This window comes from Cydia fagiglandana, chromosome 14 (assembly GCF_963556715.1).
Source record: "Cydia fagiglandana chromosome 14, ilCydFagi1.1, whole genome shotgun sequence".
Taxonomy (NCBI): domain Eukaryota; kingdom Metazoa; phylum Arthropoda; class Insecta; order Lepidoptera; family Tortricidae; genus Cydia; species Cydia fagiglandana.
In genome coordinates this window covers 9,576,684-9,599,211 of record NC_085945.1, presented here as the reverse complement: position 1 = coordinate 9,599,211, position 22,528 = coordinate 9,576,684, and the positions used below count along the sequence as shown (strand labels likewise).

Here is a 22,528-nt window from a genome sequence, read left to right as displayed (position 1 = left end):
CGGCCAAGAACATGTCGGGCCATGCTCAGTTCACCGTAAAGCTAAGTGGTAAATATCAAATAATATTTCGTAAATAAGTTCTCGATAACGCATTGGTGCGAGCCGGGATTTGAACCCGCGACCTCCAGATTGAAAATCGGACGTCATATCCACTCGACCACCACCGCTTGCGTAAATATATAAATGTAACGGGTACAAATAAAAAAAAAGCTTGTTAATAATCAACGTTAAAAATTTGGCCATGTCAGGCGTGTCTCACTCCGCGATTTCGTCGCTTTGCTACAGGTAGCTAAAAGTACATCCGTTCTGCCCCAATTTTGGGGTTTGCCATGAGGCGCGCGTGGCGCTGTCGCCACCTAGCGGCCATATCTGTGCTGATCGTAACAGACGCGTTTTGTTAGAGAGTGAGTCTTCTGTACTTAGTACTATTATTTATTCTGTGACCATGTTGTATTATAGGACTATAATTACCTGACTGTACGGTATGTAACTTCAAATATCTTAGTTTAAATGCAAGTGTCAGTCACGAAGCTATCCATTTCCAACTGTCAGCCATCGATTACCTATAATTGAAGTGACCGCACGTCTCGGATGTTCGTGAGGCGCACTATGCATTCCAAGTACTAACTTACTTCATCCATCATTCTGAACCCCTAGTGTATGGAGTTATAGGTTAGCCTAATTATACTCTGTGTCTTTAGTTATTTAAATAAAAGTTAACAAAATCAAACCTTAAATGGTTCCTTAACCCTTTACCAGGCTATGGGGTATATATTTCCCACATACGGTACCTCACACATGTGTTCTATTTTAGATGAGTAAGACTAACTTTCGATTGTCATTTTGGAAATGTCAGCCTGGTAATGGGTTAAGCTAGTTGAGGGTACATCAAAACATTACACGATCAAATAATGTAGGTTAAAGTCAGATCATTCAGTGACAGATCCAGGCGGTTTTGTATTTAGTTGTTTAACCAATAAATGATAAAACTACCCGAAAATGTACAAATTATTGGTTTACTTTTGTTTAAATACCTAAAGAGTGTAGTACCAATATCAAAATATTGAGGTAACGTTTCCTACATTGTTGTAACAAAATCTTTCTCCAGCGAATAGTTTCGGCAATTGAAAACAAAGAGCATTGAAGATGCAAAATCATCTCAGAAGTATACTGTGAAAATATAGAATATTCCTCCGAGATATCAAACTTGCTGGAGATTTGTGTAATAAGGTACTCCTGAAGATATTTCTATAGTCTTACAAAGTCAAATCCTGCTGGATAAAGGTGTGGAGCGTCTTATAGCGGATAAATCAAGACGGGAAATTAATAGATTAAATTAGTTTTCACCTCAGCAGCTCGAACAAGGGTACTTTGCTTCTTAAAAACAGTGAGCAAAATGCGATTTTGCTCACTGAGTCATTTTGTCTCACTCAGTGACCTTTATAGTCAAATGTCATTTCAACATTCACATTCAAGTGACCTTTATAGTCAAATGTCATTTCAACATGCGGGGTCTAATACAAGTTCGATATACTTGGGTTCTATTATCTCTGTCCCTCTAGGTATGTTCTCACTGCTTAGGGTGAAAAATTTTGTGTACTACACGAGATCAAAGTTATTTACATCTCGTGCGCTTTTGAATCCTTTACTACGCTCAAGATTCTAAATTAAATTCACTCGCTACGCTCGTGAATCTATTATAGAATCTTTCGCTTGCACGGAACTCAAAATAAGCACTCGAAGAAATATCAAACTTTGATCTCCTGTTGTATAAATAACTATTGTTTCCTTCATTACTCTGGTTTATATTGTGTGTATCTATAGCTGATTTAAGTTGTGCTATTAAAATTTGTAACCCTCAGTGTTGTCGTAATTATAATTTTATGCAACTAGGTATGTTTTAGTATCTTTTATTTATAACAAATAATCTCTATCTACATTTTTTTTATTGCATTCTAAGAACGAGATCGATTGAGTTGTTTAACTTATTTACACAAGTGTATCTGTATCCCTCTCCATTGTTGCATCATCAGTACGTATTATGTGACAAATACATTATAAATAACAACTGATGACAGTGATCATGTCTATGTTAATGGTGTGTTTTGAAAACCACGTCACAAGTAAGTACATCACTTGTATGCCACAGGCATGCTAAAGATTGTAATCTTTAACCTGATTGTAATCTCTAACCTGATTGTAATCTCTAACCTAACTCGCCATAATTTCGTTTCCTTTTTGAAATTTTGGTTACTTGAAGTATTAAAAAATATTTTTAATTCTTAAAACTGAAAAAAACACAAAGAAATTTTTTTCGTTAACTTTAACCTGTAAAGTCCATTCCAATAGAACTTGCTAACTTTGTAAACAAAGGACGTAACTTTGTTTTGTCACTGTTTCTCCTTGAATTTTCACATCATCTCATCAAACACCATTGAAACACATACACTATACACTATTAAAGCGGTCGTTACCGTAAAATACAACAATATATAACTGTATCTGGGATATTTCATTAAAAGTTTAAAATGGTTTCATAAGTTAGGTTATTAGGCCCTGATGTAATGACGTTTTTGTTTCTTTTACATTCTACAATTGTCTATGATGCTTGTATGTTGTGTAATTGCTGTATCTCAGCCTGGTGACAGACAGACGGACGGACGGACGGACGGACAGCGAAGTCTTAGTAATAGGGTCCCGTTTTACCCTTTGGGTACGGAACCCTAAAAATGGTAACACTATCGCACCGCACCACGACCTTGGTGCGTCGCACCCATAAATGTATATAGTTCGTTTTTTTTAGCATTAAAAACAAGGTAAACAATCTTTATTAACCGACTTCCATTTCATAGAAGGAGGAGGTTCTGTATTCGGTTGTGGCTATTTTTTTTTTTTTTTCTATGTACGTTCACCGATTACTCCGACATCCGTAGTCCGATTTGAGTAATTCTTTTTTTGATCGAAAGGAGCTACCTCCGAGTTGGTCCCATTTTAATTTGGTTCTGTTTTGATGATGGGATCTATGAGGAATTGAGGGAACTCCTCAATTTTTAAAGGCACATGCATGGTGATTTGAGTGTTTTCTTAAGCAACTCGAGCATTTTCTCCCGAAAACCACCACTTTGATGAAGTAGACCTGATGATGATGATTGTTTTGATGATAATGATGATGATTTTTTAAATGTAGTACGTTCACCGATTACTCCGACATCCGTAGTCCGATTTGAGTAATTCTTTTTTTGTTTGAAAGGAACTACCTCCGAGTTGGTTCCATTTTAATTTGGTTCTGTTCTGATGATGGGATCCATGAGGAATTGAGGGAACTCCTCAATTTTTAAAGGCACATGCATGGTGATTTGGGTGTTTTCTTAAGCAACTCGAGCATTTTCTCCCGAAAACCACCACTTGAATGAAGTAGACCTGATGATGATGATTGTTTTGATGATAATGATGATGATTTTTTAAATGTAGTATGTTCAGCGATTACTCCGGCACCTGTGATCCGAATTGAGTAATTCTTTTTTTGTTTGGAAGGAGTTGCCTCCTAGGTGTTTTCGTATTATTTTTGGTTCTGGTCTGATGATGGAATCCATGAGGAACTGAGGGAACTCCTCAGTTTTTAAAGGCACGTGTAAAGTGATTTCGGTGTTTTCTAAAGTAACTCAAGCATTTGCTTCCGAACACCGCCAATTTGATGTAGTGCAAGTGTAGCCGTACCACGAGTTTGACATTGACATATTCGCTAAGTTAGCGACGCTAACGTCTTCGTAACTAACTTTTTATGCATCTCGCTCGCACTAATATGCCAATACGAGCGAGATGCAAAGAAAGTAAGTTACACACACGCTAGCGAATAAATCAATGTCAAACTCTTGGAAAGCTGGTAAGGCTACTGATCGGGGGTTAGGGTTAGGAGTTAAGGGGTCGGGGATAAAGGGGTCGGGTAATGGTGGTTGTAGGGCTGCTGGTTCAGGGCCGAGGGGTACATGGATCAGGAGTTGATACGCTGTGAGGTAGAGTGATCGGGGGGGTTGAGAGATTGGGTCAGTGGCGGGGCGGAGGATGGATTTAGTGTAGTGACAGGAATTGTAATTTCCCAGACGGACTCGAGAAAATTCCTGATTACATATTTATTAAAGTAGATACACGAATTTAGTGTTAATCATGATGTTGTTTTTCATTCATGCGTCGCGCTCTTAACAATGCGTTAAAACTAAAAATGGAAAAATAAAAACTTTTTACAAAAAAAAGAAAACCGACTTCAAAAAGGATGAAATAAAATATTATCCATTTTAAGTCTATGCGTTACCAACTGATATGTTTGAAGTCGGTGCCAAGCCAAGTAGTAACAATACCCGTCAAATATAATCAGCCTTATGACTATAAATCCCATTAGAACTGTATTAATAACTATTATAAATGTGTAAGTAATTCTGTCTGCCTCTTTGTCACCTTTTCATGGCTATACAACTGAACCGCTTCAGGTGACTTCAGGTGCGTAGTTCTCTGAATAAGGGACGGGAAATAACTTCAGTCCCAATCTCACGCTTGCGTGCCGACTAACATGGTACGGACTGTGCTAAGAAGGTTTGATCGTGTGTTCTGAGGTGTGTTCTTAGGTACATTCGACGTCAAAGATATGGTTACACTTTTGCACCTTACCTACTCCTTTGTAATAAGACGAAAAGTGTAAACATATTTTTAACGTCAACTGTACCTACAGAAAGTGCGTTAATTGTCGTCGTGTAAGGCAAACCAACGTACATCCTTATCGATTCGCACCAAAATCATGGTATGCTTCCAAAGTTGGCTTGGCACCGACTTCAAACATATCAGTTGGTAACGCATAGACTTAAAATGGATAATATTTTATTTCATCCTTTTTGAAGTCGGTTTTCTTTTTTTTGTAAAAAGTTTTTATGTCTTTGTTTTTAATTGAAAAGCACATTCAAAAAATAAGTTACGGCAAATATGTAACAATAATGAATCCAATACGATCATTTATATTCTTCTGCTTTCATAAGTAATAGTTACTGATTTTTAATAAGCGTTCTTCAATTAAAAGACATGTCAAGATCGCTTACCTTCTTTCAAGTTCTTTTTAATGCAAAAAAAAACGAACTATGGATGCAACGCACCAAGTTCGTGATGCAGTGCGATAGTGTGTTACGGCCTTAAGTAAAGGACTAAGTAAGACTCTTGCCCATCACTAGCAAATTCATCATTCAGAGACAATTTCAATATGGCGGTTTGTTTACATAGTTTGCAAGTTCTATTGAAATAGACTTTAGATGCCACTATTTTGAGAATCACTCTTACGAACATATTACTATAACATTGCTTTGCTGCATTGCTGCTGCGCGGATATTATCCTGGACATTTCCAGCAGTCATGCAGTCGCTTGCAAAGATACGTTGCGGTGTTCTTCAGGCTCCTTTAATCTTGGTAATTGCTTTATCTTTAATTACTCGTATCTATGTAGGTATGCGTGTTTTTATTCCGTTTTAATGAGAAGAAATCACCGTGAAATTTGAACGTGATATTTTGTGCAATAAAGTAATCGAGAAGCCAAGTCGCCATGGAAATTACCAAAGGGAGGAGGGAGGGGATGCTGCCCCCGTCGCCACCAAAATTCCTATATTTCCCTTCCTTTTGTATCAATCAACATGAACCTGCTAGGATATCGGCTATATCAAATTGCCCCTTACCTGGGTCAATGGGGGCACTCCAGGAAAGTGTCCGGTACGTCACGCATTTTTTTTATACTTATGACAAAGCTAAGAAGCGAATATTTGGCACGATAACGTTCATCATCATCATCCTAGCCATAAGACGTCGATTGCTAAACATAGGCCTCCCCTTTGAACTTCCATACGTTACTGGTTGGAAGCGACCCGCATCCAGCGTCTTCCGGCGACCTTAACAAGGTCGTCTGTCCATATTCTGGGTGGATGTCCTACGCTGCGCTTGCTAGTCCGTGGTCTCCACTCGAGCACGTTGTATCTCTGTATCTGATGACGTTAACTTAGCTTTAAACTCAACGGTAATTAGTTAATACTGATTACTGCAGGTTATTAAGGTAGCTGGCATATACACGGTGTAACATGAGTAAACCGAATAATTTTAACAGCGTATTCCTGATCATATTTAGAGACAAAAATGTCCTATAAACTTATTTGATATTCTCCTAGTTTCAGAGATATTATTAATTTAAAAAAAAAAAACAAGTTTTTATTGTTACATAGTGTAAAAGGCCTTTTTGATGGTGATGTTGGTGCAATGGGACGTAGTCTAAATATCCTTATTGATAGATGTCAAAAAGTGACAAGTAACACTTTTCAAAAAGTAGGTTCTACGAAAAAAAAATGTAAAAATCAATTTTAAGTGACAAGTTTACCAATAACATTTATTTTTTATGTACAAATACATTCAAAAAATTGAAAAAAACAAAACAAAAAAAAAAAAATTTGCGAAATTGACCTAAACTCATATTACATTTTTTACTTCTTTTGACCTCAGAAATGCGTGGTTAAAATTATTCGGTTTCCTCATGTTACACCGTGTATGTACGTCACGTGTCCGAGAAAGTAGACCTTTATATGAAATACCCCAATGGCTGGGCTGGCGGCGATCTTGCAAGCCACCATGAGACATCGATTTCCCCGCCGACACTGCGGCCACCCCCCAACAAAGACGGATAATCCCGTCTTTCCGGTGGATCTTCTTTGTGATTGCAAACTGGGACTTTACTTCGCAAATAAAGAAACTAAAGGTAAAGTCGGGATTACTTTGATGCCAAATATTGTTCACTTCGTTCGGTTTAAGCCAATGTCTCCTTTGTGCGACTTAGTTTCCATGGCAAATCGTGCCGCTGGTAACTAAAGTTAATCTTAGTATTGAACATTGCTTAACTATTAAAACTTGAATAGAAGGCAAAGGCATAGCAGATTTCATCGTGATTAAATTTGAGCACCCTAAATAAAATAAACTAGTGGCTCATTGAGCTGTATAGGTAAACAGTAGCAACACCGTTCTAAACATGAAAGCTAATAAGCTAGATTATCCTCTGTAATAGGTTACTAACATAAATGATAAGCTATAATAACTAAAAAAAAAAATTGAATTATTATGTATTTATTAATGTCTTCAGTAAAAAAAATCTAAAGATCCATATATCATTCTCAGAAAAGTACGCATCGCGAGTTTTTGGTACGAATGCCAAAAAAACGCCTACAATTTTTATACGAGCGATTACAAACCTTGGAGCTTCAATTCTTAAAGGTAATGCGAGTATGCTTTGCTTGTCTGCTAGGTAAAAATATATAAAAAAAACAATTGAATACAACACGTCAAAATTCCGAGTTTTCATTTATTATCCCATACCATTAATACCACTATTCGTCGAGTCATACCAATTAAGCCACTTCCTCCAGGCAACCCGTTTCTTGCCGTTATTCTTCATTGAGAACAGCTTCATTAAGGGGTTGTAGTGGTGCAGCAGAGTAATGATGGCACGTAATTTTTCTGTAAACGAAAACATATAAGCACAGAATAAGTGATAATGATAAGTAAGTAGGTACAGTGGAAGGGAAACGCGAAAGATACCAAAGATTTCATCTTATACACCGTGTTTTTATTGAATTCCGTTAACTTCGGGGTATGGTTAAGTACGTTTAAGAGAACTAAATGCCATAGTTAATATTTAAAAAAAAAAAATCCTTTTTTTTTGCAAAAAAAAAGGGAAATGTAGCATATAGCGTTGTTGTAACACGGACATTACATTTAACTCAACCAGACAATTGAAATCTGTGACATATCAATGTCATTTCGAACATCGATCGACCGAGATTGTACTTAAGTTTAGTAGCAAATGTATGAACTCATTCTAAACACTTATCAATATGTAAACCGGGCCTAAGGCAAGTGTACACGCTTGTAGAGGTCTTATAAGAAAAAAATAAATTATTGATAAAGATAAAGATAAAGATCATTTATTTGTATTAAACATTACCAGTTACAAAGGTGTTCATAAAAGTTATGGTGGTAGGTTTACATGTTTAACCTCATTTGGTATACAAAGGAGTAGGTAACTAAAAACTAAAATTTTACATATTAATTTAACCCGTGTCAAAAAATTCACTCATACTATAAAAGTTTATGTTGTTAAGCCATTCGTGTAATTTCTTTTTAAATAAGATAATATTCATAGTGCGGAATTCGATTGGTATTTTGTTGTATACATTTACACTAGTAACAAGACAACTTTTTTTATGTTTTGTTAATCGAGAATGGGCATCAGGTAGTAGTCTGTCTGGGTCTCGACAAGAACGAGGATGACTGTCACATGCTTTTTTAAACATGGACTTGTACTTGTGGACAAATATGCACATTTCATATACGTAGAGCGCTGGAAGAGGCAAAAGACCGAGTTTCTTAAATAGTGGTCGGCAGGATTCGTCCGGCCGCATTCCATATATTGCTCTTAAACATCTTTTATGTGCGACGAATGCTCGGTTTCCGAAATGGAGTTAATTAAAATATCGGTGTCTTTGAGAAAGTTACTTGATTTAAGCTCAGGATGCACCCTTGCAATTAACGGAAATAAAAAAAAACACGGTATAGAGTGCATCAATGTAATCAACTTAGGGAAGTTCTAATAAGTTTTTGAGATTTCAAAGATGTTTTGAGTTACAGAAGTGTTGTACATACCTAAGTAGTTACGTATGACAAATTTTAAAAAACCGGCCAAGTGCGACTCGGACTCGCGTTTCCAGGGTTCCGTACATAAGTCCGACTCACGCTTGACTGCACATTTCTAATAGGTTTTCCTGTCATCTACAGGCAAAGAACTATTTTGTGTACTTTTTTCAAAATTTTAGGCCCAGTAGTTTTGAAGATAAAGGGGGGGGGGGAATGGTCATTTTTGGGCTATTTTCTTAATTAACTTCAAGCCTATGTATTTTTAAATTATAAAAAAAACATGTCCATCTTTGGGTCACTAATTTACATAAGTATGCGTACCAAATTTCAACTTAATTGGTCCAATAGTTTCCGAGAAAATAGGCTGTGACAGACGGACAGACAGACAGACGCACGAGTGATCCTAAAAGGGTTCCGTTTTTTCCATTTGAGGTAAGGAACCCTAAAAAATTAATTCTACAAACGCGTGAACTTTACAGAGGTCAAGATTCCTTTTTCGAGCTGTAGGGCTGAAAATTCAACTGATGAGGTTAAATATTTCGAGTTACGGAGGTTTTCGATTTAGGGAGGCAATGAGGATTTACGGCTAATTGTGTCGCTTAACTTCAAACTCGGGTAAATCCATTCGACCCTCTCAGCAAATATCTACCCTACCTTTTGTTAATACCAAAATCGCATAATCTGACAGATGGATTTACCCGAGTTTGAAGTTATGGGCGCATATTAATTCGTAAGCAGCGTACGCGCACCGCTACATGCAGTGCGCACCAACCTCAAGCAAACCAGTCGAGCCGGGCAGGGCGAGCGCGGGCGCGGGGCGCGGAGCAGCGGACAGCGGTCACAGCGGTCGCCCGGCAGAGCTAGCCAGGCCGCGATTGCGCACACACGTACCACTCCACATCAATTCCGCCGCGCGCTATCGATACGCGATCTTATTTGTAAAACTGTATCGCTTCAATTTCTCATTTCCTATCTTCTGTATCGTCCTGGTTCTTTCTGCATTATATCTTTGTTAATTTCTTCTATCTACGTGTTTTCTTCAGACGCCTGCAACCTTCTGCTTAGACCCGATAATTAAATAGCGTCTATACCTATCATATCCCGCTATACTGGTGACCCGCGCGTAGGAAGTGCGCTGAAGAATGTCGGAGAACGAGTCGCGGGCCCACCCAACGCCCGCCGCACCCGCCGTTCCCGCAACGGATGACGAGGCGAAATCGGTGTTCCGACTCGGTGCGAAGATACCCCCATTTTGGCCGGAAGATGCTGCTTTATGGTTTGCTCAAATTGAAGGTCAGTTCTATAATGCTAGTATTACTGCCGATGCTACCAAATTCCATCATGTAGTTTCACGCTTGGATTACAATATAGCATCCGAAGTGAAGGATATTATTGTGTCACCGCCAGCTACCAATAAATACGAAAAGCTTAAAACTACGCTTATTAATCGCTTGTCACAGTCACGTGACCAGAGGCTTAAGCAATTATTGATGCATGAAGAGCTTGGCGATAGGAAACCCTCGCAATTATTGCGTCATATGCAATCGCTAGCAGGAACCACAAGCGATCCTAACGATTTTGTGCGCACAATGTGGGTAAGCAGACTACCTACTAATATTCAAACTGTACTTGCTTGTCAGGAGGATATTCCGTTGGACGTGCTAGCAACGATAGCAGACAGGGTGCACGAGGTCGTCGTTCCAGCAGTACCGGCACCGCACGTCGCGGCTACCAGCAGCCGGACGACGTCACACACAACCATGACGCAAGGTAGCAGTGAACTAGAAAGGCAAGTAGCAGCACTGACCCAGCAGGTAGCAACACTGATGGCAGAAAGGCACTCCGGCCGCCGCAGCCGTTCTCGCAGCACCCAGAACTGGAGGTATCGCAACCGTTCTCGCTCTCGATCTCGCTCAGGCAAGCAGAATCCTGACCATTGTTGGTACCATAACTGTTTCGGAAACAACGCGAAGAAATGCGAAGACCCTTGTTCTTACAGCAAGGGAAACTCCAACGGCAGTCGCTAGTGGCGGCAAACGACTGTCCTCGATCCCCTGGCCGTCTCTTCGTCACCGACCAACATACCAAGGTGCAGTTTCTGATAGATACGGGATCAGACCTGTGCGTATACCCAAGGTCAGCCATCAGAGAGCGCCGGAAAAGGACTGAGTACGTATTGTGTGCAGCTAACGGCTCGCCAATATTTACATATGGAACTATTCACCTGGAACTGAACTTAGGACTTCGTCGCGCGTACTCCTGGAATTTCGTCATAGCTGACGTCACGAAACCCATAGTAGGCGTGGACTTCCTGAGCTTCTACAGTCTTCTGGTAGACTGTCGAAATCATCGTCTCATTGATTTACTGACCACTCTATCCATCCAGGTGCCACATAACAACTCAACCATGTCCATATCATCCGTCAAGGTCATGTCAGGCGATACGAAGTACCACGATGTCCTGAAGGTGTACCCTGACATCACAAGACCTGCAGGTAAACCAGTAAAGCCTAAGCATACAACGGTTCATCACATAAGGACTACACCTGGACCACCTGTAACCTGCCGGCCTCGACGTCTAGCTCCTGATCGCCTGCAGATAGCTAAAAAGGAGTTCGAGGCAATGCTCCAGTGCGGTACAGCTCGTAGGTCAGAGAGCCCATGGTCTTCTGCTCTTCACCTGGCCCCAAAGAAAGACACTGGATGGAGGCCATGCGGCGACTACAGAGCGCTGAATGCAAGGACGATTCCCGACTGTTACCCACTGCGACACATTCAGGATTTCTCCTACCAGCTAGCAGGTACTCAGGTATATTCAAAGATCGACTTAATTAAGGCCTACAATCAGATACCTATTTTCGAAGATGACATTCCCAAATCGGCCATCACGACACCCTTCGGTCTCTTCGAGTTCCCCTATATGACCTTCGGACTCCGCAACGCTGGCCAGACTTTCCAGAGGTTCATAGATGAGGTACTCAAGGGCTTAGATTTCTGTTTTGGCTACGTAGATGACATACTCATATTTTCGCGGACCGAGGACGAGCACCTGGAACACCTGGAAACGGTATTCAAGCGCCTCAGCGAGTATGGTGTACTCATAAACCCAGCCAAGTGTCTTTTTGGGCAAGAAGAGGTCACATTCCTGGGCTACAAGGTCTCTTCTGCCGGAATACAACCCATACCAGAGAAGGTGCAAGCCATAAAGGAATTTCCAGTACCTAAGACAGTGAAAGAACTGCGTCGCTTCTTAGGTATGACCAATTTTTATCGGCGTTTCTTGCCAGGTGCCGCTCGGATCCAAGCTTCACTCAACGCCCTACTCTCTGGACCTAAGATGCGAGCAAATCAGCCAATCACTCTCTCAGCAGAACAACTTGAAGACTTCGAGGAATGTAAGTCGAGTCTCTCACAAGCCACCTTGCTCGCTCACCCTGACATGGATGCCGAACTGTCAATTTACACAGATGCTTCTGACACTGGCATCGGTGGCGTGCTCCAACAACGTAAAAGAGAATCTTGGGAACCGTTAGCCTTTTTCTCTCGTAAGCTGAACCCCGCACAAACAAAATACAGTCCCTACGATCGAGAATTGTTAGCGGTTTACGAAGCAATTAAATACTTCCGCTACATGGTTGAAGCAAGACACTTTACGGTACACACTGACCACAAGCCCTTGACACATGCCTTCAGCACACCTCGAGATAAATGCTCACCGCGCCAGTACAGATACCTCGATTTTATTGCGCAATTCACAACAGACATCATATATGTTCCAGGACAGGAGAATGTCGTGGCTGACACCATGTCACGCATCGAAGAGATAGTGTCTCCTGTGGACTTTACAGCACTCGCGCAGGACCAAGAAGGTGACAACGAGCTACTGACACTACTACAGAATGGTACTAACTTGAAAGTCGTAAAGGTCAGAATCCCAGGTAGTAATCAGCAGCTCTATTGTGATGTGTCAACTGATATCCAACGACCGTACGTAACTGCCAAGTTTCGACGTCAGGTTTTCACAGCACTGCATAGCCTCAGCCACCCTGGTGCATCAGCAACGGTCAGGTTAGTTACTCAACGTTTCGTCTGGCCGGGCATACGCAAAGACTGCCGCCGATGGGCTAAGGAGTGTAACCAGTGTCAGAGCAGCAAGGTCACACGCCACACATCAGCTCCACTGTCGTCAATCTCCACACCGTCGTCGAGGTTCCAACACGTGCACATAGATCTCATTGGCCCATTACCTCACTCACACGGATACAGGTATTGTCTCACAGCAATCGATAGATTCACTCGTTGGCCTGAGGCATACCCATTAGCAGACATCACTGCTGAAGCCTGTGCTATGGCTTTTGTATCCGGCTGGATCGCTAGGTTTGGATGTCCAGAGCACATAACGACAGATCGCGGAAAGCAATTTGAATCCCGTCTGTTCAAGGCTATCGCAAACATCATGGGCACTAAGCACCACCAGACCACGGCTTATCATCCAGCAGCGAATGGTATGATAGAGAGGCTGCATAGACAGCTAAAGGCAGCTATCATGTGCCACGACAACAGCAGTTGGTCAGAGACCCTACCGATAGTACTACTTGGCATACGCACAGCATGGAAAGAGGACATACAGGCTACATCAGCTGAGCTAGTATACGGCGAGTCACTTCGCTTGCCGGGCCAGTTCCTAAGTCCCAAAGATGACTCAGCAACACCTGCTGATGTAATGGACTTTGCACAAAGATTACGGTCGCACATGGCCAAGGTATCACCAAGTCCACCAAAGTGGCACATTACCAAAACTTTCTTTGTTCCCAGGAAACTCAGCACCGCATCCCATGTGTTCCTGCGAAAAGGGCAGGCTCTCAGGTCTCTTGAGCCACCCTACACCGGGCCACACAAGGTTATCAGCCGGGCCGATAAGACCTTTGACATCGAGGTCAACGGCAAGGTCGTCACCGTGTCCATCGACCGGCTCAAGCCGGCCTTCTCCGTCAATGAGGAGGCGCCTTTACCCTTGGCGCAACCATGCGCGCCGCCAGCGCAACCATGCGCGCTGCCAGCGCGACCACGCGCGTCACCAGCGCGACCATGCGCGGCGCCAGCGCAAACACCACCACCAGGCCAGCCAAGGACAACACGTAGTGGGCGTCGAGTCACCTTCCCGGACTATTACCACTTTCGACCGTAGCAACGGTCTCGGCGGGGGAGTAGTATGGGCGCATATTAATTCGTAAGCAGCGTACGCGCACCGCTACATGCAGTGCGCACCAACCTCAAGCAAACCAGTCGAGCCGGGCAGGGCGAGCGCGGGCGCGGGGCGCGGAGCAGCGGACAGCGGTCACAGCGGTCGCCCGGCAGAGCTAGCCAGGCCGCGATTGCGCACACACGTACCACTCCACATCAATTCCGCCGCGCGCTATCGATACGCGATCTTATTTGTAAAACTGTATCGCTTCAATTTCTCATTTCCTATCTTCTGTATCGTCCTGGTTCTTTCTGCATTATATCTTTGTTAATTTCTTCTATCTACGTGTTTTCTTCAGACGCCTGCAACCTTCTGCTTAGACCCGATAATTAAATAGCGTCTATACCTATCATATCCCGCTATAAAGTTAAGCGACTCAATTGGGGTTCGAGTTATCCAGGTTCCACTGTAACAAACGCGCTTGACCCCGCCCCAAATATGATTATAGGTAGGTACTTCACTCGCAGCACACTGACAGAATTTCAGTTCGGTTAACAACACGATGATCGAGCGTTCGAAATGCCGGTGTGTTGTGCCAAATATGGGTGCTTGACAATTTCAAGTAAATAACAACTTTTTATTATACTACCTTGTACGCCGAAAAATACGTATTTTTAGCAATGTCCGGTAATACTGAAAGTCAGGTATTCCATCCTATTACAAACGGAACCTTTCTGACAACCTACAGTATTTGTATCCAATTATTCTATTATTATGCCATTAGGTATTCCTGTTACCATTAGTAACAACCAAGGCTCGGAACCGGTATTTTCAAAGCACCGAAATTAACCAATATTTTTTATTATTTTATGCTTTGTACGAAGCGCTGAATCATGTATTTAGGTAACAATTTCGTATTGTTAGATTGTTCCGTTAAAAATGGAATAATAAAACAAAGAACGGAGAAGGTAGTAATAATACCGGTATGTCCGGTATTTTTAGTATAATGAAAAAACCGGTTCCGAGCCTTGGTAACAAATCAACGCAGCCATGAAATTAAAATGTTACCGATTACTAGCAATTGGTTAATACATAATATATATGATATTCGTATGTATGATATTTTTTTTCAAATACAGTTTTGAAGACCGAAATGTTTTTACCTTTATCAATTTTTCTTAATTCTTTTTTTCTAGGTTTCCGACCACGACCTCGACTACGATACATATTGTAAACGCCAACATCGCTATTAGTGATGCCATTTTTGTCATCTGAATCTAAATTGTCGATGAAAAGGGCGCTTTCAGGCATATAATACACGTCTCGGCCTACGTATAATTTGATCAGGCCATCATCATCGTCATCTCTGGCTCTGAAAATGCCATAGTCGTCATTGTAATTATCATCATTGTTTCTGTAATATTTGCCTTTATGAACGGCGTCAAGGATGTCATCGTAATCGTTATTATCCTCGTCGAAAATGGTTCTATCGTGATCGTCATGATCGGCGTTCGAACCGGTAATCATCTGAAAATAATGTATTTAAACATATGTAAGGGTAAACTACACACTAAGGCCCACTTGCACCATTCCTCTAACCTGGGGTTAACCAATTAAACCTGGAGTTACCATGGTGACCAGTAAAATTTGACACTGGGTTAACGGTTTAACCGTTTAGCCCCGAGTTAGTGGGGTAGTGCAAGTGGTGCTAATTAGCTCCGAAAAGTACCAGTCATTGGCGTCTATTTTTGTAAAAAAAGTCACAAAATAAAGTCAGTGCTAAAATGTGTGTTTGGAGCACATCGGTTGCGGATGTGTAGACGGGCACGTGCGTGGGCGCTAAAATGTTTTGAGCCTTGTTACGCACACGTTACGTAAGCGGTGTACCGTCTGTCATAAGGATCTGTAATTTACTTATTATTTTATTTAACTAGTTTTTTTATTACTTCTTACTTAAATATTTTAGAATTGAGTCCATAGTAACAATTAAAATAATATATTCGTTACCAAACCGTATGGTAGGATATAAAAAAGCATAATTAAATACTTGCACCATCCCACTAACTCGGGGTTAACCGGTTAAACCTGGAGTTACCATGGTTACTAGCACAATTTGACACTGAGTTTAACCGGTTTACCCCGGGTTAGTGGGATGGTGCAAGTGGCGCTTCATCATCATCATCATCATCATCTCAGCCATAAGACGTCCACTGCTGAACATAGGCCTCCCCCTTTAAGTGGCGCTTACTGAAGTGATTTTATTTAATGCTATTTAGAGTCGTAGAAATTAAATCATAAGTCGATATTGCCAACTCCATACTATATGTGAGTTGCATAATCTTAAAAAAACTTACCATTAGAGCAACCATGCTGCAAAAGCAGCGATAGACAGCCATGGTTCCGATAATATCTTACATTTCAGACTGAATGAACGATAAGCATACTTAATTTTAAAAGGCGAGCCAGCGCCGTGACGAATTAAAACATAAATTCTATTAAATCATTATGTATAAAAATTAAAGTGTGATTTAACCGTGTGTACAATGAAACACAATTCATTAGTACGTTCACGACCAAGTTTTTTTTGTAATAATTGTTATTTGAAAAGCATGATCCGACTGATTTCGAATAAATAGAAATAGTTAACTGGTTAGGATGTTCTTTGGAAAGCCATTCTAATTAATAACACTGTGAACAGATCCGGTCAAGTAGTAGTCATAGTCAATAGTTAGAGCACAGTATATGTAGTTACTTTGAAAGATAAGCAGAGAGTCGCTAATACAATACTTTGATTTAATAAAAAGTCGACTTTTTCGTTTTTGCGCGTTACAAGTTAGCAACTCGAGAACTGAGCGGTTAATGCCTCAAATGCGATACCTAATTGAGTACCTAGGTATGGTCAATGAGCGTGAAAAATCGGTTTGCCATGAAATCAGAGGGCCTATCGCGAACATTCAATTAAACTCTGGAATGAAATTATCGCCCGCGTTATTGTCGGACCGACCTTCAAGAAAATTAACGTAACTATTTATCTTAAAGGCCGGAAATGTACTTGCGACCCCTATGCTATCCCTATCCTCTTTGCGATCCCTATCCTATCATCAGGCGATTCATCTACTCATTTGCCTTCATATCATAAAAAAACATCGAAAATTGAACGACCGTTAACCCTTTACCAGGCTAAGGGATATATATTTCCCACTTACGGCACATCAAACATGTGTTCTATTTCCAATCAGTAAGACTGACATTCGACTGTCATTTTTGAACTGTCAGCCTGGAAGAGGGTTAATCTCTGAATACCGCTTAGGTATACTGGTTCCAGATAAATCATATAGCATGTTGCAATACATTAGCAAATAATAATATAATAATATTACCTAGTTTAATTGCGGATTTCAATTTCATAACATAAATTGTAAAAGGACTAAACATGCATTGTAAGTTGGTTATGATTATGACTGCTTTGACGCAACGCAACGCAACGTATAGTATCAGGATTTACAAAGTAGTTTTTTTTTAGGGTTCCGTACCCAAAGGGTAAAACGGGACCCTATTACTAAGACTTCGCTGTCCGTCCGTCCGTCCGTCCGTCCGTCTGTCACCAGGCTGTATCCCACGAACCGTGATAGTTAAAATTTTCAGAGATGGTGTATTTCTGTTGCCGCTATAACAACAAATACTAAAAACAGAATAAAATAAAGATTTAAATGGGGCTCCCATACAACAAACGTGATTTTTGACCAAAGTTAAGCAACGTCGGGAGTGGTCAGTACTTGGATGGGTGACCGTTTTTTTTTTCCTTTTTTTTGTGTTTGTTTTTTTGCATTATGGTACGGAACCCTTCGTGCGCGAGTCCGACTCGCACTTGCCCGGTTTTTAACTCTACGAGTACCTATGTAGATTAGTATAGTTTCAGGCCTTTTTTTAATCTCTACATATGTAAGTTAAATAAAGATCCTAGAGATAGTTATGACTATGTATTAAGAGTATAAAACAATATATCCGTCGTATTGGTATGATGGAAAGGGACAAACGATTATTATCGGCTTGTCAACTTTAGTAAACGTTTATGAATAAGGGGGTAAGTGTTTTGGCATATCTAGAGCTGTAAACTTAGACTTGTATTTATTTAAAGAATAAAGAACTCGTGTTGGTTGGTTTGCGTTGGGAGGAGTTAAAGTTTCACTGCCCGATTCGAACTATAAGGTACATCAATGAATACCTAGATCTAGAAACTATATGAATTAGATGTGTCAGTCTCAAAAGTGACGTTATTGTTTGAAGAAACGACAAATTTGACGCTGTATCGACAAATTTGACGCTGTATCGACAAATTTGACGCTGTAGCGACGATCTAATCAATATCGTTTGTAGATCTATTAATTGACATATCCTAAAGTTCGAATCGGGCGTTTCAACGAGAATATGAGCTTTTAAGTAGGTACAAAAATACAAAATGCAACACGTGATTCGCCTCTCTTGCATTTGAAGTAATTTTTGCTTCATCATCATCATCATTGTTCTTAAGAGCCTCTTGTCGGTGGAGTAATCGCCATTCCGTTCTTTTCTCTGCCACTGTTTTGAGCTCCTGATACGTCACTACATTAATTTTCTCTTTGGCCTGGTCAATATATGCACGTCTTGATCTTCCTGCGAATTTTTGCTTACATACCTTAATTTATTAACTCCAAGGCCGATTCGGCCACGGCGACTGCTGTCTCTACGGAACTGTACCTACAGTCACAGTAATATGTTACACAACGAAGGCAGCAAAAAATATCTGACTTGATCTTATTTCTAGCCTTCGCACTTCTACACAAGTGAAGTCCCCTTTTTCCTCTCTGGAGATATTACATTATGGAAAGCGCAGGGCGAAATCATTTTACCATACCTACTTTTAAAATTAGTAAAATATTAAATAGCTATATATTAACACGAATGAAAATATTTTGACACAAGTTGTATAAGTATCCACTACAGCTATGCCCATTCGTTTGACTTTTTCTGATTTGTATATTATGTAGGTACTTATTAGAAGAGTTAGAAGCGAAAAACAAATTACGTATATTATAATGAAAAATTCGAATAAAATACGAAGGCCTATGGCATAGCTCTGCTCTGATCGATGTATACTTACAACAAATTGTGACAAAATATTTTTAATAGTGTTAATATTTTACTAATTTCAAGAAATAAATATGGGGACTACGTTTATATGAAAAGGTGGTTTCGCGCTGTCGTTCGTTTTAATTGATAATAGACCTTACTGCGAAGATATAAGATCTATCGAAGGTCACTTAAGGTGCCTGTTGTACGGATTCCCAATTAAAAACGCTTGATATTTAAAACCACAGTTGTCTTTATTTATCAACTTTCACATATAATCAGATTTAACTAGATCTTTAACGCTGTTTCCATTTTCTGATGCAATCTATCTCTGGCTGTCAAAGTGACAGCTGTCAATCAGTGATGTTCCATCACTGAAGGACTCTACAATCTCTTTCTTTCTTAATAAAACAAAAGAATTCTAAAAGAAGTAATAACACATTTAAGAGATACACACATAGTATAAATTTAGATGCGGTTACAACATAATAACCAAAAGAATTGGAACATATTACTAAACAAACAAGTATGTTCTATCATATATATGAAAGACATTATAACACAAATTGAAAGAAATTAAAATACAGTTTAATTACCCTTGGCATCATTGAGGTATTACATCTCAACACATGCTGAGTTTATCAGCACGTCCTACGGGTGGTTATAGATTGTACACTTTATTTGTTCATACATTCTAAGATGAGACTAAGGACAAAGTCTCGATATTTAACAGGTGCCTGTCTCTGTCGCTTCGGTACAGTACTAGTATTAGAGTCAGTAACAATGTCTGTGTCATTTGTCATGTCTGGTAAGCTTTTATTTTTCTTATCTGGTATAGTGTCCGTCATGTCCAGATCCTCTTTCTTCTTATCTATTTTTCTTTCTGTAGATTCTGATAATGTTTTGTCTATGCCAAATCTGCTAAGGTCTCTATCCTTTATAGGTTTAAATTGTGAAGAGTTCCTTCTGACTATTTTTCCTTCTGGTGATTGAGCTGCTACCGAATTTCCACTTTTCCATATAACTGTGTGTTCACTTGGAGAAAATGTAGTACTTAATTTGTTCTCCTTTCTTTGTTTGACCAAGACTTTATCTCCAGGGTGAATTTCAGACTCTTTTACATGTCTTCTTTTGTCAGCATGTTGCTTGAATTTGTCTTTTTTTAATCTGTCCATGTCACGCATTGCTTCATCTCCAAGGCAATTATTTTGTACTATTTCCGGTAATTTAGTTCTTATGCTCCTTCCCCGAAAAACATTTCCAGGAGGAAGTCCGGTGGTGCTGTGTGGAGTTGACCGGTAAGCAGAGAGATAAATGAGCAGCTCTCTTTTCCAGTTTTGTTTTAATCCCTGTGCAATTCGCAGTCTTCTCAAGATATTTTTATTCTGTCTTTCAATTTCTCCATTGGCTTGGGGCCACAACGGGGTAGTATGCCTTAGCCGAATTCCATTGATGTCAAGGAATTCCTTGAACCTTTGGTCTATGAAAGCAGGACCATTATCACAGACTATTTCATCCATTATTCCTTCCCGATATATAATTTTTTCTAAAGTCTGTATTGTTACTTCAGCTGTTTGTTGGTTTAATATTTCCACTTCCAAGTATCTACTGTAGTAATCCACAATGCATAGAAGGTAATGCCCCGAGGGCAGTGGCCCAAGATAGTCAATTCCAACTAGTTGCCACACTTTAGTAGGTAATTCTGTGGGCATTATAGGTTCTGGTGGAGCTCCTCGTCCTACCAAGCGGCAACCTTCACATGTGTCACACCAGTATTCTATATCGCCATCCATGCCTTTCCATCATACCTTGCACCGTAGTTTAGCTTTCATAGAATTAGTAGCAAGATGTCCTTCATGCCCTATTTCCAGTATTGGTGGTACCAATTGTTTGGGTATGACTAGTCTAGTACCTCTGAGAATAACGTCATCCATTGTACATAGCTCTGCCTTTATTAGTTCGTATGCTCTCAGTTCTTTGGTCCAAATATCTCTTTCTATGGCATCCTTTAGCTGCATCAACTCTTCATCTTGTAGAGTGGCTTCTCTTACTTTTTCTATAGTAACAGCTTTTATGGAAGTTTCAGCTAATGCCAGTACCAGTCTATCTTCTTCATCTTCTGTACTTGGCGCTGGAGATTTGCTGCTGGTGTTAATCAGCCTTGAAGGTGCATCTGCAATATTGCTCTTCCCAGGCTTATATATGACTTTGAATGTAAACGGTTGGAGTCTTAACACCCAACGCTGTATACGGGCACTTGGCTTTGAATTTATAGAGTAAATTATCTCCAACGGCTTATGATCTGGTATAATTTTGAAGTCTTTACCTATCAGATACATGTATAAGGTTTCACAAGCCCATACGATGGCGAGGGCTTCTTTCTCAGTTTGTGAATATCTTTGTTCAGTTGGAGACAGAGCCTTGCTTATATATTTTATTATAATTGGCTGTTTCTCACTTTTTATTCTCTGATTTTGAATTAGTACTGCAGCTATGCCTATGGGACTAGCATCAGTCACTAAAATTGTTTCAGCATCTTTATCATAAAAGCCCAGTGCAGGAGCCGATGATATAAGTGTTTTCAGTTTTGCAAAAGCATTTTCATGTTCTTTGTTCCAAGTAAAGTCAGAGTCCTTTTTGGTAAGTTCTCGTAATGGTCCAGTAATTGTGCTAAAGTTGGGAATAAATCTAGCAGAGAAGTTAACAAGGCCCAAAAAGCTCCTTACTTCTGCTTTATTTTGCGGTTCTCTGAAATCCTGTACAACTTGTTGATTTGTCTCAGTCGGTCTTATTCCTTCAGCAGAAATGTGATGTCCTAAGAAGTTAATTTCAGTGACACCAAATGAGCATTTCTTTTCATTCAGAGTTAAACCACTATCGCTAAGTCGTCTAAGCACTTGGTGGAGTCGGGCATCATGTTCTTCTCTTGTTCGCCCACCTACACGAATATCGTCTTGGCTATTGGCAACACCCTCTATATCCTGTAAGAGATGTGCAATTACTCTTTGAAACATTTCGGATGCACATCTAATTCCAAAAAACAGACGCTTGTATCTAAACAGACCAAGGCTGCAGCTGAACACCGTTATCTTTTTTGATTCCTCCTCAAGCTCCAGTTGGTGGTACCCTGCCTTGAGGTCCAGTGTAGAAAAGAATTTACATCCATTAAGATCCGCCAATAGTTCCTCAAATGTCGGTAAAGGAACACGCTCCCTCAATACCGCTTCGTTCGCTTTTCTCATGTCAATAACCAGTCTATACTGACCTTCTTCTTTTTTTCTTACCATGTGCGAAGGAGAGACACAGGGAGTAGGTCCAGTTACTGCCTCTATAATGTCATTGTCTACTAACTCTCTAATCAGGTCTTTCTCAATTTCCCTATTATGGAAAGGTTGTCTTCTAATATTTTGAGCTACCAACTTTACATTACGATCAATAGGTATTGACAATTTGAAGTCTTTAAGCTTCCCTATTCCGTTGAAAATGTTAGGATATTGCCTCAAAACATCATTGCCATTTAGAATATTATTAACA

The 22,528-nt window shown here is 40.2% G+C and overlaps 1 protein-coding gene across 2 annotated transcripts in view; it reads right to left on the bottom strand.

The window, feature by feature from the left end:
* Positions 1–7,340: 7,340 nt before the first annotated feature.
* Positions 7,341–22,528, bottom strand: part of LOC134670532 (uncharacterized) — a 53,603-nt gene continuing 38,415 nt past the window's right edge. For both annotated transcript variants that reach the window (XM_063528340.1, XM_063528341.1), the window contains exons 2-4: positions 16,240–16,285; positions 15,049–15,412; positions 7,341–7,524 (exon numbers count right to left, since the gene is read on the bottom strand). In XM_063528340.1, the coding sequence (XP_063384410.1) occupies positions 7,373–7,524; positions 15,049–15,412; positions 16,240–16,281 (558 nt within the window). In that variant the 5' untranslated portion in view covers positions 16,282–16,285 and the 3' untranslated portion in view covers positions 7,341–7,372. The remainder of the gene's footprint in view (positions 7,525–15,048; positions 15,413–16,239; positions 16,286–22,528) is intronic.